Source organism: Borostomias antarcticus (assembly GCF_949987555.1).
Source record: "Borostomias antarcticus genome assembly, chromosome: 17".
Classification (NCBI taxonomy): Eukaryota; Metazoa; Chordata; class Actinopteri; order Stomiiformes; family Stomiidae; genus Borostomias; species Borostomias antarcticus.
Window position 1 is genome coordinate 17,297,548 of NC_140250.1, and position 17,840 is coordinate 17,315,387.

Here is a 17,840-nt window from a genome sequence, read left to right on the forward strand (position 1 = left end):
CCTGTCCCACTCTAGTTGAGCAAAAAGTTTGTAGCATGACATGTTTTGAGTTAACATAGCAGGGGAAAAAAGAGAACAACATTGCAGACCCTTGCGATGTGACTATTGCGCATGTGCACATTGTGATGGCGATGCATAAACCTTGTGCAGCACTAGAATCCACTACAATGGAAATGTTACAGATAGAGCCTTCTGGGAAGAAAAACAAAATAACACCAAAAAATAGTGGACACAATGTTGTCCCTAATGGCTGTGGGGATGTCTGTGTCTGTCTGTGTCTGCAGGTGACAGGCTGGCAGCAGAACCATCAACCTCCTCCGGTTCCTGAGGACTCCCTCTCTCTCCACGTCCACACACTCCTTTCTCACCTCCCGCTGCTCCCAGTATGGAATCTACCAAAGTCCAGTCAGAGGGCGGGCTCAACGTCACCCTCACCATCCGACTCCTCATGCACGGCAAAGTAAGCAGATGCAAAACATTCTGAGAACTACAAAGGGTACTCAGAGAGCACAGACCGCCGCCCCTGAATGCATTTTGTGGCACGGTGTATGCCAGAATGGGTTCTTAATTGTCCCATACGACACCCTTCCACAGAGTTTCATGAAAAGCACTCTGGTAGTGTTTGCGTAATCCTAGTGGACCCACCCTGTGAGGTAAAAATGACTGGAAGTGAATGGGTGGCTGTATTTGTCCGGCTCTGTGGCGCCCACCTTAGTTCACAGCTGGCGGGGGGAAGTGCGGTGCACTCCGGGCTTTCCCCCCACACACCCCAGTCCAAACCCTGTGTCTCTAGCACTCTCATACAGGTAGCTGGCTTCGTTAAGTTTTGTTTTCATTAGTGGATTCGGATCTACTGGGTTCTACGGTGGCCCATGATGCACACCTCCACCGAGTTTCTTAAAAATCATTTTGGTAGTTTTTGCGTAATCATAGTCCAAAAAATGAATGGAGATGAATGGGCAGTCCGGCTGTGTTTGTTCAGCCCGTGAACCCGACCTGTGATTCGGATCTGCTTCAAAATAGAATGGGTTCTAAGTTGGACCATGCTACAACCTTCCACCAAGTTCCGTAAAAATCGGTCCAGTAGCTTTCGCGTAATCCTGCTAACAGACAAACACACAAACAAACGTACGCGTGCAGAAACCCACCACACACACCACGAGAACAATACCTCTCGCCCTGCACTGTCGCTGGGGTGGAGGAAGGAAGGAAGGAAGGAAGGAAGGAAGGAAGGAAGGAATTTTACAATTATTCAAATTGCAGAAACATTGAACCTGCTCAACTGCTCAATGCAGTTCACCTGAATAGCAAATCATGCCATGTTTTCCTATTCACCTTGTCAGAATGAAGCTTGAACACAGTTCTTGATTAAAGACACTCCACATTTTGTAATCCCCATATGCTTTTCCCCAAACAAGTTTGGGTGTGTTGCAATGCTTCCTCTCAACCAAGTGGTGATTAGAGGACGTTCTTGGAAGCAAGGTTGTTTTGTATGGGTAGCAAGGCTTGCCTGTGACTCAACTGTCTTGGGAGAGAGGTCACAGTGCAAGCGCTTGCAGTCAATGTTGACCGCCCACCCCCTCCACCTCGAGCTCCACTGTGCCAGACCAAAAGCTCAGGAGAGATGGCATCCATATGCAGAGTCCTGATGAAAACAGTTGTGTGACCTCTGTATGCGCAATGCTGTTGAAAAATATACAGCTGAATAATACCATCCCAAAGTGAGGTGTGGGTTGAAGTAGGGGGAAATGTGCCGCCTCACATTTGTGTAACTTCTTGTTTCAGGAAGTTGGCAGTATTATTGGCAAGGTATGTAAGATTTCATACATGATACACGGTAGGCTATATACTTTACTTTATCCACGTAAAAAAGGTGCTATTATTGTTGATCTTGTTATCTTGCTTTGTGCTTTCCAGAAAGGGGAAACAGTAAAAAAGATGCGTGAGGAGGTTTGTTCAAGTTTTTCAGTCCGCAGATTATTTTACTGTACGCAAAGAAATCCCCTACTCAAGTGCTTATGTTATTTGTCACGATTTCTCTGCAGAGTGGCGCACGGATTAACATCTCTGAGGGCAACTGTCCAGAGAGGATCGTGACCATCACAGGCCCAACAGACGCCATCTTCAAGGCGTTTGCCATGATCGCCTATAAGTTCGAGGAGGTATTGTGTAATCATTCCATCCATAGTGAACTTCATTCATTCCTTCATACATTTATCGTTGGACTAGATTTATCGTTGGACAAGATCTCTACACATTTAGACTAATTTGCAACAGTAGTGCTGACACCAATTCCGTTTCGAAGAAATACTTATTTCTGTGTGCGCTTGTTACACAGTTATCCCAGCAAAATGGGTTTCCCCTAGGTATAAAAGTACCCCTTACCCAAATGTATCAGTTGCAAATGTGCAGTTATCCGCATAACAGATTTTACACCATGTAATCAATTTTATTTTCTCATTTTCCAGGATATTATCAATTCGATGAGCAACAGCCCAGCCACCAGCAAGCCCCCCGTTACCCTGCGTCTGGTGGTGCCAGCCAGCCAGTGTGGCTCCCTTATTGGGAAGGGAGGCTCCAAGATAAAAGAGATGAGAGAGGTACAGTAAGATCCTACTGTATTTGAAAACTCTCAACAATTACTTCCTGCTTTCCTCCCTTTTCTTGCGGTGATATCTGATCTCACATGATTGGATAATAATTAATTTCAGGACCTCAAGGTTTTATTCACCACACGGTACTGTACACACAAATACACACAGGTGAATGAGCGGCGACAACCACACACAACACACATTTGCCGGTGGAAATTGTTCCCTACATTTCTCCCATCCAAGCTGTCTCCTCCAGTGGCAGGCTGGAGCAGTGGGCAGCCATCGTTCATGGCGCCCAGGGACCAAGTCCAAGTGCTCAGTCCAGGCACTGAGGAGCATCTGCATGTTTTTCATATTGGGTTCTTTGGGAGGAAACCCTTGCGAACACAGGGAGAACATATAAACTCCACAGAGAAAGGCCACACAGAGAGGCCCAAAGCCATTCTTGCTGTGAGCCGACAGTACTAGGTACTGAACTGAGCACATGAGTGATTTGGGGGTTCAGTGTCTTGCTCAAGAACACTTCGGCACACGCCGGAAGCTGGGATCGAACCAGGGACCTTGCGATCCCCAGCCGGCGGCTCTACCTCCCGAGCTACGTGCCGCCCCAGGTTAGAAAGTCACTCATCCAGTCCTATCATTATCTAAGGAAGATAATTGGGCAACACATAAGACAACTGTACACATGTTGTGATGATGGTTTGTCCATTCCTTGACCACAAAGAAGCCACTGCTGATCAATAAAATTCTGTGAATATATTCTCCCCACCTGAAGTTCCAAATTCAGATTCATAAATTTACACAAGGTGGAATACTCTCGTTGACATCCATGGGCTCAATAAAATTGCTTAATACATACAAATGTCAACAATGCCTTGTCCCTTTTTCTCTAGTCCACAGGTGCACAGGTTCAGGTGGCAGGAGACATGCTGCCCAACTCGACAGAGCGTGCCGTGACAATCTCCGGGACCCCAGAAGCCATTATCCAGTGTGTCAAGCAAATCTGCGTGGTCATGTTGGAGGTAGAGTACTGGACACCGGGGACCATTTCAAAAACATATTAGCCTTGTGAGTCCATCCTACTGTAATATTGTGAGCTCACATTCTGTTTCTCTCACAAATTAGTCTGGATATTCTCCATAGAGATCCCTTTGTGCCAGATCACAAAATGATCTCACCAATCAGCATTCTATAAGGAAATTCAAACAGCTACGCTGGGCGGGTTTAGGTTCACAGTCAGTATCTAGATGTTTGATGGAACAATACTCTCACTCTGCTTGAATGAATTAATATCTTAGCGTATTTTTTAATAAATTGAAACGTGTTAACTGAATTCTTACTGAGAATTCCAAACAGCTCATTATCAAAAGAGCAAGTTGCTTTGCCTATCACTTGGATTTTCATGAATAAACTGCTGTTATTGCTGATCGATGGGGTGAACACAGGACCCCATCTTCATTAGTGAGGTGGAATACTATTTTCATACCATTACGTCAGATACCAACTCCCCAAACAGGGAACTGACTTGGCAGGGAAAAGATGTCCGATGTCTCTCTCTCTCTCTCTCTCTCTCTCTCCCTCTCTCTCTCTCTCTCTCTCTCTCTCTCTCTCCTCACCCACAACCCCACACCCAAACACCTGATCTAACTACTCTCTCTCTCTCCCTTTTCCCTCTGTGCTCCTCTCCTCAGTCGCCACCGAAAGGTGCCACAATTCCTTACCGCCCAAAGCCTGCCTCAACCCCCGTCATATTTTCAGGTGGCCAGGTAAGAGCCGACCCACCGGCGCCGTTCGCAGCCAAGCTCAGCCTATTACTACTGCGCCAGCCGCTGCCTGTTAGTGCACTCAGGTTTTCAACCGTCCCTTACTCACTCACTCATTCACTCACTCACTCACGATGTGACACCGGCCAACCTAAAGTACCCCCCCTTTGGCTGTCGCCGGGTGGGGGACAATTAAAAGAAAACTAAATGTGACCTTGCTCGCTCGCTCACATGCCGCCTGAACCCCGATCCACAAGCGGGAGAACAGCTTGAGGAAGAGGGAGGGAGAGCTTGCTGAAAGTTATCAATTAATGGAGGGCTGTGAAATTGTTTTGATGTTCCCCTGACTTACATTTTATTACCCTAGTGTCCATAAATTAGAAAATTAAGTCAGCAACTTAAACGTTACTACACAGAACATTTCTATAGTTGTACATTTTCAATTCAATTCAATTCAATAATGTATGCGCCATGTCAACAATAAGTTGATAGGAATGTGTCAGGTTCGCTCATCACATCAAACAAACATGAAAACAAACAGCACACAACACATACAGTACAGTAAGTAATACAAACAGCCATTAAGTGCAGCAGGTGCTAGGCGCGCCTGAGGTAGTTTTAGTGAGAGTTCAGATGCCGGATGGCTTGGGGAAAGGTACTATCCCCAAAGTGAGTTGGTCTGCATCTAATACTCCTGCATCTCCTTCCTGATGGAGCAGATTAATTAAATGGTGAGCTGGATGAGGGATCAGCTGTGATCTTGTTAGCATTCGTAACTATTCTGATGGAGTAGATAGAAGACAGCGAGGGGAGACTACAGCCCATGATTTTAGATGCTCTGCGTATAACTCTTTCAAACCGAGTCCTGCCCTGAGTGGTTGTGTTGCCGTACCAGACAAGGATGGAAAAAGTGAGAACACTCTCTATAGCTGATCTGTAATATGAGTTATTTCTGCTTTTGGTGCTCAAGAGCCAAAAAGGGTACCTGAAAATTGTGGATAAAGTCACGCCGCATGCATGCCAAACACACATGGTTTACATGTTCCATATCACTCAGCCAAATAAAATGTATTTTTCGAACGGCTATGATTGGACCTGAGTTTGTTCCCGCCTCCCAGGCACAAACAGGCATGACTGTGTGTGATGGATCCATCAAAACTAAGGGCTACTTAGCTGAAAAGGCCAATAATGTCATTTGGATTGTCGGTTACACACCACCTATTTTCACCTCAGAACAAATGATCAGTTAAGCCTAGCTGCTGTAAAATGTATGAGAACGGTTCTGATTTCATGCCAGTTGTGATTTCAAATGTAGTATTTTGACTTCTATCCATCCCCCAGAGCACTCCTATTGAATGCCTTGCATATCACCTCTCAGTGGACATGGCACCCCTTCTCACTCAAGAATATCATCCCTTTAACATTCCCAACTTCCTTCCTTTAACCAAAATCCTTTTAACATTGTTACTGGATTCTCCTCTACTGCTTTATTTTTATGTTCAAGAACATTGATGTCACGACTAAAAAAGCAGAACCTTCAGTCAAGTTTTTAAGTTTTTATGAAGATATTATAAGTGCATTTGTGAACAAAGTATGTGTGCCCAATTTAGTTTATCTTATGCCATCAAAATCACAGGACATATTGTGTGTGTTACACTGTACATTTAGGCTATAGAGTACTGTATGATTAGGTTAGAGTACTGTATGATTAGGCTAAAGAGTACTGTGTTATTACTGTAGGCTATAGAGTACTATATGATTAGGCTATAGAGTACTGTATGGTTAGGCTAAAGAGTACTGTATGATTAGGCTATAGAGTACTGTACATTGAGGGTATAGAGTACTGTACTGTATGTTTAGGCTATAGAGTATCCATGGGTGGTGGTTTTTTGAAAGAACTTGATTATGTCTCAGAAAGCCACAGCACATTGAAAATGAAAATTACTGGAATAGAGTCTGGAATATAACGTTTGTGAACATGTAACTTAGCTAGAGACACAATATAAAAGTGGAACGTAAATTGGACCAGATATCTGACATCGTTTGATTATCAAATTTGACTATAAAATGTAAAGAACGAACTTCAGAATCGCCTGAAAAGTGACTTGTTTCCTTTTTCTTATTTACAGGCCTACACAATTCAGGGACAATATGCCATCCCACATCCAGATGTGAGTCTATGCTGTACACTGCCACCATCTCGTCATCAACAACAGTCTACATGGCTTATTTGTGTCAATTCATACAGTCATTGATTAACTATAGTGTCAGTGACAGATGCCTAGAGAGGCATTGGTTGACATGACAATCACTCAAGAAGGGGACTCGACAACCTCTCTACCCTCGTTGAAAGTCGTCTTAAAGGGTGGAAGCATTCCCCAGCGTCAGTCACCTGATGTTGCCGACAGCCAGTGAGGTAGACGTGTGTCCTGTAGCCAGGTTTCATATCAGGTAAAAGTGTTTGGTACTGACAGACAAATGGAGATCGTCATCGCAAGGTTGCCATCTTTGGCTCAGAGCTAAGGTACGGTCACACACGTGCAAAATTGATATTTGCATTACATTACAGTCATTTAGCAGACGCTTTTATCCAAAGCGACTAACAATAATTGCATTTAACGTAGGAAGAGCCAATGTACTACTACTTGCCAGAACTCACAAGTGCATCTTGAATGACCATCGCCTGCCGAGGCAAAATGTGCATGTTGTGTGGGATGTGACACTCAAAATCAGTTGGTTTGTCGTCTGTTTGGGTTTGAGTTGGCAGCCACTGTTGTAAATTTAGTTCTCACAACTGATAATATTACAGTATATGCCACTTTATTAAACCAGCAGATTCTAACTATGTGGTCAGTTTATCAAAATAATGCCAACTATGTCTGCTACAACATGGCATAGCTTGCTAGCCAGGTTGCTACACAACTGAGAAAGCCAGCCAACCTGAAGGTAAGGGGTGCTATTAACATCCCTGCTTGAGAGAGGTAGTATTAACGCCCATAGGCTAGGACAAGACTGATTTCTGGGCTTGTACTAGCGACATTTTAAACTGCAACAGAAAAGTAACTCACTCTCCTACAATTACATATCATAGAGTCTACCTTCATATTTTCAGCATTTTATGTCCATATATAGTTGTATAACAACAACCTGAAAATGTTGCTTGGTGATGCTGCATCATTGTGAGAGCTCCATAATACTGAACGAATACAGTAGCCTGGCTTTGCCAGACCAATTCGCAAAAATGCTAAGGGTTTGGAAACTCACAGTTGCTTTCTGATTCCTAAAGGGCGTTACCAACGGGGGGTAGATCAAAATGCCTCTGGACGCAATTGGATAGACCTACAACCAATCAGCGAAAATGCCTCTATGACGCTCACCCCACATTAGATAAACTCACCCCATATTAGATAAACGGTTGTGATTGGCACAAACAAATTTCTGTTTGAGCGGATTCCGTTAGACAGTTGGATATCCAGACTGATCTGCGGAGTGAAATGGAATGTGAGCTGGCGAGATCAGGCTACGAACACAACCCCTCTCCAGGATTCTGAATTGCAGCGCTATATCGTCAACATTAACAACCCAGTTTAAAAGCAACACAACACCATTAGATATGAAAACAAGAATGGTTTAGAGGACAATTTGAGCTACAAAGCTACGTTGTTATCACAAATCGTCTGGTTTGATTACTTTCAGGTTTTAGTAACAATTTGTGACATTGTTGCCTCAGAGGGGGTGTTAAAAGCCAGTCACCGGGGGTTCAGCTATGTGTGGAGAAACCAGGATGACTGATTTTAGCTCAAAGATTAGTATCATTGTCTCAGATGCACACGCTATTGGTTAATTTGTTATTTGTTAGATGTTGCTGAATGCAAGATACTTAAAACTAATCAAGATGAAAGAAATTATCTACCTTTCAAATCAAAATGCTGCACATGTAATACAAAGTGATTCACTGGCTTCATGAAAATGATACTGAAATACAATACTTGTTGATTAAAAGCAATACATGAACCATACAGAATCTGTGAAAAGCACAGATTCATCTTTTTGTTTTGTTTTTCACATCTGTCACCACGTGCCACCCTAAAGCAGATGCATGAACCCACCCACAGTAACAAGATCATATTCGGCTCAACACTCTCTCTCTCTTACCCTCCCTCGCTCCCTCGTTCTCCACCCACATCTGCCTTCCCTCACTGTCTCTTCACTCTAGTTTGAGTTCACTCAGTTTCTCGGTGTGACCTGTGTTATAACAATAACCTCTTAGTTCTACTATCCCTTCCTATACCCCCTTCAGCAGTTGACCAAGCTCCACCAGTTGGCTATGCAGCAAACTCCCTTTACCCCCCTTGGACAGACCACCCCTGCTTTCCCTGGTACGTAAGCATGAGCCCTCTCAAGACCTCCTCCTCTTCCTCCTTTAGAAAACCGCCCTTCCTCGGTTCCCTTTCCGTTAGTGTACCATGAATGCCCCCGGTGGACGCGTTGCTCGTTAACACTAAACACGGCTCCCTTTCTTGGCTGCACTTCTCTGCATGAGGTTGTTTCCGTTGGAAGGGTTTGACTTTGGATGATCTTTATTCTAACTGTGACTGAGGACTTGAAATACAATCTAGTGACAGGGCGCATCACCCCCTTTTGTGGGTAGTTTAATTTTCCATATAGAAAGACCAATCAAAGACCATATCAAAGATATTTATAATGCCACAAATAAATATATTTGTTTGGACTTCAGTATAATATTTGTAGTGCTCATTTAGTATAAATCTATAGGTATTTCTCAAAAGACAAAATCAAGGTCTTATGAATAAAGATGCTATGCTTGATTCCTTTTTTCCAAGGACATGAGGATTATTACCATTCCATACATGACAGGACTGATTAGAACAAAAACAACCAGCTATTGTGTCCTTCAAAAACTGCCATTTTTTACATACTGTATGTTTCATTCCCCAAATGTCCTTTGAAGCGCATCAACAAGAATCACTTGGCGCAACATCATCAAATTCTGAGGCTAGCTATTTAAATGAATTAAAAAAATAATAAACACACTTAAAACAACATTTACTTGTTTTGCATCTTGTTTCACAGGAGCAATGGTTGAACAATAAAACATCTGTGTTGTTGCCCTTGCCTTATCTTTTACAGTACCAATAATGACATCACCTCAATGTTTATCAAAGAAACTTTACAGCTGGAATTTTGCCTTTGAAATGTGACTAAATGTTATCCATCATTTCAAACAGGTTGTAAACTGTGTTATGCATCCTTGGATAACACACAAAGGTGCTTGGGTGGTTTGCTGCCTGGTCTTGGGTTAAGGTCCAGGGTTTGCTTTTGGTCGGCTCTCCTCAGACTGAAATCTGGACTCATCGGCCTTTAGTTACAGTTACTCATGCTGTCCTCTCTCCCTCCCCTGGGCCCCTGCTCCCTAAACCAGGCCTGGATGGCAGCCCCCCAGCCAGTACTCATGAGCTCACCATTCCCAATGACGTGAGTAAGGGATCAAAGACCCAGACACAATTAACACAAATTACCTGGTGTTGGGGTCAATTCCATTTTAACATTTTCAAGATTTTATTTCCTCTGAGGGACATCAAGTTGTGCTCTCTGGAGAATAATAAACAGCATAACAGGAAGATCTGTAAGGAAGTAAACTGGATGTTCTAGTTGCATCTTGGCCTATTATACATTTTTGAAAGATTTGCTGATTGTCTTAATAATAATAATATATCTAAATGAATAATTTCCTGGACTGACTGGATTAGATGGAATTGATCCTCTCGTAAACATCATTCTACTCTCATACACTCATCAAATGTCATCTGCACAGTACTGGCTGAGGCTTCCTGGTTTCTCTTCTAAGAACCTTTGGTGTTTCTTCCCAGCTAATAGGCTGCATAATTGGGCGCCAGGGAACCAAAATCAATGAGATCCGGCAGATGTCTGGGGCGCAGATCAAAATTGCTAACGCCATGGAGGGCTCGTCAGAGCGCCAGATCACTATAACAGGAACCCCTGCCAACATCAGCCTGGCCCAGTACCTCATCAATGCCAGGTAACCTTTCACCCCCACTGCATGGTGCTGAGCATGACACTAGCACCAGAGACGCCAACTCGTACAGTGAGCAACGTCAATTGCTGTTAGTAGTCTCACAGTGAGGGAACATAGATATTTTCGCACCTTAAAAAAGCCTTTCTTGACCTTCACAAGATATATGTCATCTATGTGACATGACTATAACCAGCACCATCATAGATGCCAACAAACGTCAACAGAATTTGGCGTAACCTGTCCCTAATGTGAGACATGCTCTTAAGTTATCACATTTAAAATCTGCTGTATTGTATCATTATTTACAAGCATTATTGTAACATTTTAGACTTGTTATGACAGGCTGCATCAGATTTAGTGTGTGTACACCTCTTTGGCTAAGCCCAATAGAAGACATCTACCTTGACAAACACATCGCTTAGACCTTAATCTCCTCTGTCACAAGTGAGCCCTTAGCTGTTCAATAAATCAGGTATCAATGAGATCATGCAGGCCCATTGCTTCAGCACCGAGTCACACTATTAACGGTGAGAAACTGACTTATGTGTATAGCCTGGAGCTTCTTAGCAGGCCGTGCAGGATACAGCACAATACAATGACACCTTTCTCATTCTAATAGGCTTATTCTTGGTAGCTTCTCACTGTCCTCTAAAAAGGCTTAGGCTCATTATCAACAAAGAAAATAAATAGCTTATTTTCTGCAGAGGAAATAGACGGGGTGCATTATTTTGCATTTCCCCTACCAGAGTTCAGAGTTGTTTATACTAAGCCCCACTTGGTAAGTGTTGGTGGGGGGCTTCTAAGATGGTTCCATGTGCTTACCTTCTAAGGGACACTGAGGGATTTGTTGTTTCTTATTTAATCTTTTTAGGGGATTTCAAGGAGGAAGCAACTGGAGAGAAACTAACGGTTGTTGCTTTCCCACAATTCCAATGGCAGGTTCAGGGACGTGGCAGCCATGTGGAATGACCCCTCAACCATGACAACGTCCTGAAGTCACCCTCAAATCTGGCTCCATTATCAGAAGCTAACAGCAACAACCACCTCCTAGTTAACCCCCCCCACCCCACGTATACTCCCACAGAACTTCTTTAGTCCACTAGCTCATTGCCATAGCACTTGGCCATCAGCCTTTAGTAACAGCCTCTTGAAGAGGCTATCGCTAACACGAGCAACTAAAAAGTGTTTTTCTTTCAGTTCATGTACCGTAGAGTTTAGTATAGTGTTGAGGCATGCCGAATGCTTAGGATCCTGCACTTATTTATCTGTTTGCCAGGTTAGATGAGTTTGCTGATTTAATTGTGTAGTTTCCTTGTCAGCAAAGTAAGAAAAATAAAAAAAAGTGGAAAACTAAAATAAAAAATAAAAAATGCAAACACTGTAAATTGCATTAAATTACTACAGAGCAATGCTGTTCAAGATGAGAGTGATGTGATGCTGTTGTGATGCTGTTGTGAAGGGAATTTCTGTCTCATGTCTGAGAGGAAAAGGAAATATCAGTCATACGAAATAAGTTTAGGAGCATAGCCATTCTGACGGTAAACATCATGAAGTTGACGACTCCTGTATGTTTGCACACAAGTGTTAACTGTATTCTTAGAGAGACTTGGATCCACCATTTGATTGGTCCCAATCAAAATGTTGTCAATTCCACATGCATGGAAAATGCACAGTGTCCTGTACATTGGGAGACTATGAAAGCAAGAACGCTGCAGAACTTTCGCTGTTAAATGAAAGTGTCCGATCTTATCAGAACTGTTTGGTTTTATCTGTCTCTCTTCTCCCCCTTCTCCTTCACTGTTCTAGGCTGACGTCTGAGGTCACTGGAATGGGCACACCCTAATTTCTACCCATCATCCTTCACTGCATCACATGACCCTTGAGCCAATGGCATTGCACCTAGATATTTTGTTCCTCTGTATGTAGTTGCCCTACCTTTTAAGTGAACCAAATTGATTTAGATTCTATGTAAAAATGTACCGGAAGTTATCTTGACTCGTCCTCACCTGCCCTCGCCCCTACTTTTTTGACACTCTAGTACTTTCCATGGAATCATTTGCACCTTCCATTACCATACATGTGATTTATCATTAATCTTTACAAAACAACTTGTGTGCATAACAGACACCTGATAAATTTTACAACCATTGCAAGGTCTCTTAAGTAATTTGAGGGAGCAAAGTGGAGACGAGTGGTATGTATTTTTACCTCCTATCTCAGAGAATATAGAGAAAGTATGTGTGTGTGTCACCTTTATGCCTGTGTGTGTCTGTCTGGCTAGCCATTTGTCCGGCTGACTGTACATCTGCCACGAGGCTTTGATGTGGCATCACTGCATTCGCAAAGACAGTGATGGATGGAAAGGCCCAGAGAATGAGTTTAACGGAATGTTGATGAGCTCAGATGAGTCACATTGAATCCAATTGCATTCCAAAGAACTCCATAATGGTTAGTAATAGAGTGGCGAAACAATTCCCTGCATTTAGTTATTGACAGACCACATAATTCTTTAAAACGTCTGAAGTGGTTCTAGAGCCAAGCTCTTCTGAGTCAAAAGAATCAGGACTGAAGCTAAAGGGTCCTGGAATGTTACTATGTTCATGGTGACATCGCCAGCATTACTTACATGTATGCGGCCATGTGCGACCCTGAATGGTGATTAAAAACATCCCCCTGTTTCACTAGTAACGTTGTTACCATTAAATCAGTAACATGTAAAGAACAACAAGATGATATAGAATCACTGGTCTGGGTGTTGTTTCCTTTAGTACAAATGTATGCCATTTTATGGCCATCATCCGCAAAAGGGCCATAGGGATCCTGTCTCACCTAGAGCCAGCCCTGCATGGAGAGAAACTCGCAAAATGTTTACATTGGTCCTCCCTTAAGAAAATCTGACTGTTGTTTATGATATAGGTCTTTTTAAACAAACCGGTTCCGGGGCTAAGAATCAATTACATGTTTCAAGATTCCTTCAATTTGTCACATGTAATGTACGGTGTACAGTCACAGTGAAATGTTGCTGCTGGCTCCAAGATTATGCTACAGATGAACTCCAATACTCAAATTCCAAATTACAACTTTACAAGTTACAAATTTACAATTTACAAAAATTACAATTTTACAAATTAACACAAATTACACAATAAGTACCCTTTCTATACAATATACAATGAAGCTAGGATAGATACAGGTCTGGATGGATTATATACATGTTATATATTGATATGAATAAATAAATAAATAGCCCGGGGGGATGGGTGAGTTATGTACATAATATAGCTATAATAAATAATCCCATGGGGGTGGGGGCATTTGCGTTGTAGTGGTTATATTATATACACTAGATATCCTGATTCTCTGGGTATAGTGGTACTACAGCATATGTTAGATAGAGTCATTCAGATGGCTTGTGTAAATAAGCTCTTCCTGTCTTTTCCCTGACCGTAGCAGAGAGAACAGTCCGTTGCCTGGGTGGTTGGGGTCTCTCAGGACCCTGTTGGCCTTAGTCTTGCATTTCTAGAGTAGATGTCTTCCAGGTGGGGAAGTGGCCCCTCAGGGTATGTTCAGCTGACCGGACCATTATTTTCAGATACCTGTACATGTCCCAGTTTCTTCCATGAACTCGAACCTGAGCCGAGTATAGTTGAGCCAGGTTGAGTTGGTAAAATGCACTGGAAAAGTGGCAATAGATGAACACTGGGCATTTAGGTGGCTTTTAACACACAATACCCTCAAAGCTATTTCTAACTAATCCTAGAGTCCAGTTAATTCAGTTTGTCATGGATATACTACAGTGCAAGGGAGACCACACAGCAGCTGGTGTCTCCACATTGACATAAAACCCTGTCTATAATCCCTCGCCATTATGTACGTTTCACCCACTAAGAGGTTTGCTATAACTGGCATTGAAACAACTCCCAATAAAGCTATCAACTGGTCTAATTTCAGCATCTTGGATTAATGACCCCAACAATGAGTTCTCAAATCTATATCTAACTAGCTCGCTGATAGCTAATGTTAGACAGCTGTATTACTTTGTTACCGATTACAGTCCCAGCAAGGCTAGAGTATAGAGTCCTTGTTAGCTAACTTTAGCTGTGTTATAATTGAGATGCCATAGCTGTATAGCTCAAAAGGTTTAGTACTAGCTAAACATTAGCTAGCCTAGCCAATGAGTTGGCTGCAAGGCTAGAGATGGCATGTGAAGCTGATGTTACTTGACTAAAAGCTAGCTAACGCTTCTTTCGATATGGAGTGGGGACTTAAATAAAATCTAAAAGTCTAACTGAATCGTGACCTTAAGATCGAAAATTGAATTGAATTGTGAATTTGAGAATCGTGACACCCCCTAGATTTATCAACATTCTTCTTCTTACTACAACTGAAATGTTCATAATACACAACCAAATATATAATATAAATAATGACAATAATAATAATAATAATAATATTGTTTATTTGTCATGTCATATGTACATGCTATGGGTACCAGGTGCATTGATATACCCAACATGGGGCTTGAACTTGCGACCCTGATCACAACTGCAACAAAGCATTAAGTGAAGAGAACAGCTTCAGAAAATCAACAGTTAAATATACTCCTCAATGCCTAGGTCCTGCCAACATATAACACAACATGCTTCCCTATGTGGCTCAGTATGAGCAGGGAAATGAAATAATGAAGTGTTGCTCAAAAATATGCTTCCATCTTGTTTATTATTCAATTTCTCGCCTTTCTCATTCAAACTCATTATGTCACATAATCCCATGTTCGAGTCCCACAAGCCATTAGAACAATTATTATCCAACAGTATTGTTGAGGTTTCTGAGCGTAAGACATGTAATACTGTATGTATTAAAGTATGATGTTTGTACAAGTGTATAAGCCTATTTTCACTGTACTAGAACACCAAAAATTCAAGGGTCTTTTTCCTCTCAAAGCTGATGTAAATTCTGCTGTTTGAACATGTTGGATTACACTTTATGTTTGAGAATTCGCTGCTTGCAGGTCTATATTAGATTTAACTTATTGAGGTTGACTTTGAAATGTTTTGTAAAAATGAGAGAATAAAATCTTTTTTCCCTTGATCTTTGGTCATGGTTGTCATGTTTTATTAACAAGCAGAATGAACATCATTCATTACTTACACAGCATTGCGTGTACAGCTTGTATTATTAAATACATGCATTCCTCTTAGAGGAAATCTCAAACATAACGTTACCACCTAGCAGGAGGGCGCTTTGTGCAAATTTTGAATGGGCACTGCGGTACTTAGCATAAAGTGCTACATTTGTCACACCACAAATCGTACAATTTTTAACGAAACAACTTCTTCTTATCACACAAATTCGATGGAGACAATGCCCAAGAGTACACATGTGCGATGTCGACAGAATCAGGTAAAGTGTTCATAGGAAAATGGGCTTTAAAGTGTTTTTTTAGCATTAACAATTGGCTTCCCACCAAAATTGTCAATTTTCAAATGCCTGTAATGTCCTTGTTTTTTGTTCTATTTATATCAGCAAACGTTTCGACAGGATGCAACATGGTAGTGCCCTCTTTGTTTTTAAGTTTTAGGTCCCTGGATTATTGTTGTACAAAATGTGACCGCCACTGGAGATTTGGTCCTGATGTCTGCAGTCCTCAAAATGTGCTAAAGGGCAAAATACGTTGTTTTCCTTCCTGTTTTTCAAAGTTGAAGTTGTGAGGAACCCACTCAATATAACCAACAACAGTTTTAGGATCGCTAGTCATATTTTGTCATCAAAATCCGTGTCCTGTGGGAAGTGTGAACAGCTCTGAATCTTTGAAGCCCTATTTCTCTGCTTAGTGATTTCAAGTGTGCCAACATTCACATAAACATATGTTCTTAAAATATTTGCAGATTTCAGGATGGAAAGCATGGAACATAATTTGTAAGATTACAATTTATATTTTCATAATCTGTAAAAACTGATAAATGAGCTTGGCAGACATCAGGACCAAACCTCCAGTGGCGATCACAAATTATAAGCACTTGTTTTTTCTTTAAGTTAACAAAGTTTAATTCATTTTCGTCCAACAGGGTGGAAGTGCCAGCCTTGTTTGCAAAATTGGCTATTATAGCGCCACCGGGGTCCAATCGTGGTGCCACTTTATGGCCTAGTTACTCATGGTCTGTAGTTTTATTCAACTATTTCTAGGAGATATTAATAATAATAATACTGACAATTGCAATAGGTTTCCTACTGTACACTACTGCATAGGACCCCTAATGATTAAATAGGTGAAATAATGTGCTTTTGTACACAGCTGATATTATTCATATCATACCAGTGTTTCCCATGTTAATTCATCCATGGCGGCCCGCCATGGATGAATTTGTCCCACCATAGCTGCAAAATTTAGGTTATCAAAAGTTTTGACTTCTCATAAATAAATAACAAAACTCAAACACTGTTGTGTTTTGCGCTGTGCTCATGGTACTCTGCTGGGCTACTCCCCCTCCCCCGCAAATCGCGTGGATTGAAATAGGTCGCTTGTTGGAAGTGTGAATTGCACACAGCTGCATTGATTCACGCTGGAATTCCACCCGGAGTTGAGACACGGTTGTTTGAAGTAGTTAACTTACAATATATACAATACAATACATATTGAATATCCACTGTAATTGTCTACTTGTCCAAACATAATTTGGGCTATGCTGCAACGTTCATTTTCCAGTCTATGTAACGCGAATTTTCCAGCTAGCAAGCTAGACTGTTAATTAGCTACCAGCAACGTTACCTAGCTAAAGTTAGGCTAGCACTAGGTAACGTTAGCTATAAAGGTTTGCATGTAACATTAGTCAGGCCAATGTCATTGAAAAACGGGACTGTCTTAAGCTTAGCTAATATGTTTGTAAACTTGACTTTCAGGTCATGAGTACCAGACCAATATATACATTCTTCAAGAAGAAAGTGAGAGTAGAAGCAGATGAAGAAACTGCTGCGGAGCAATAGATGCCAAGTCAATAGCCAAACATATTGCCTATGAAATTATTATTCATACGCTTTTGTCAAAAAAAATAAAGTGGATTGACAAACAGTGAAATGTTTATTTACAACAGGAGAGACGGCTTCTCCAGGCAGGAGAGCCTCCTCTCCAGCCAGCAGCCTCAATCAGCAGCCAGCAGAGCCAGTGGCGGGAGAGGGACAGAGAGAGAGACAGGGACTGACTCTCAGGCAGGAGAGCTTCCTCTCCAGCCAGCAGCCTCAACCAGCAGCCAGCAGTCTCTCAGAGAGGGACAGAGAGAGAGAGGGAATGACTGACTCTCAGATGGCAGCAGGGCAGGTAGCTCCCTCACTCATCATTCTCTCACACGCACTCTCTCTCTCACACACATACACAGACACTCACACTGTTAATGTCAGAGGCTCATTAGATAGTAGAAAGGAGGGAGA

At 42.0% G+C, this 17,840-nt stretch overlaps 1 protein-coding gene across 1 annotated transcript; it reads left to right on the forward strand.

Moving 5' to 3' along the window:
• Window positions 1-385: 385 nt before the first annotated feature.
• Window positions 386-11,409, forward strand: pcbp3 (poly(rC) binding protein 3; the record flags this gene model as incomplete). The annotated part of the gene is made up of 12 exons (XM_084452257.1): window positions 386-460; window positions 1,786-1,809; window positions 1,918-1,950; window positions 2,046-2,162; window positions 2,469-2,600; window positions 3,488-3,616; window positions 4,286-4,360; window positions 6,487-6,528; window positions 8,658-8,736; window positions 9,801-9,853; window positions 10,249-10,418; window positions 11,355-11,409. The coding sequence occupies 12 exons, from the start codon at window positions 386-388 to the stop codon at window positions 11,407-11,409; spliced, it is 984 nt and encodes a 327-aa protein (XP_084308383.1).
• Window positions 11,410-17,840: the final 6,431 nt, after the last annotated feature.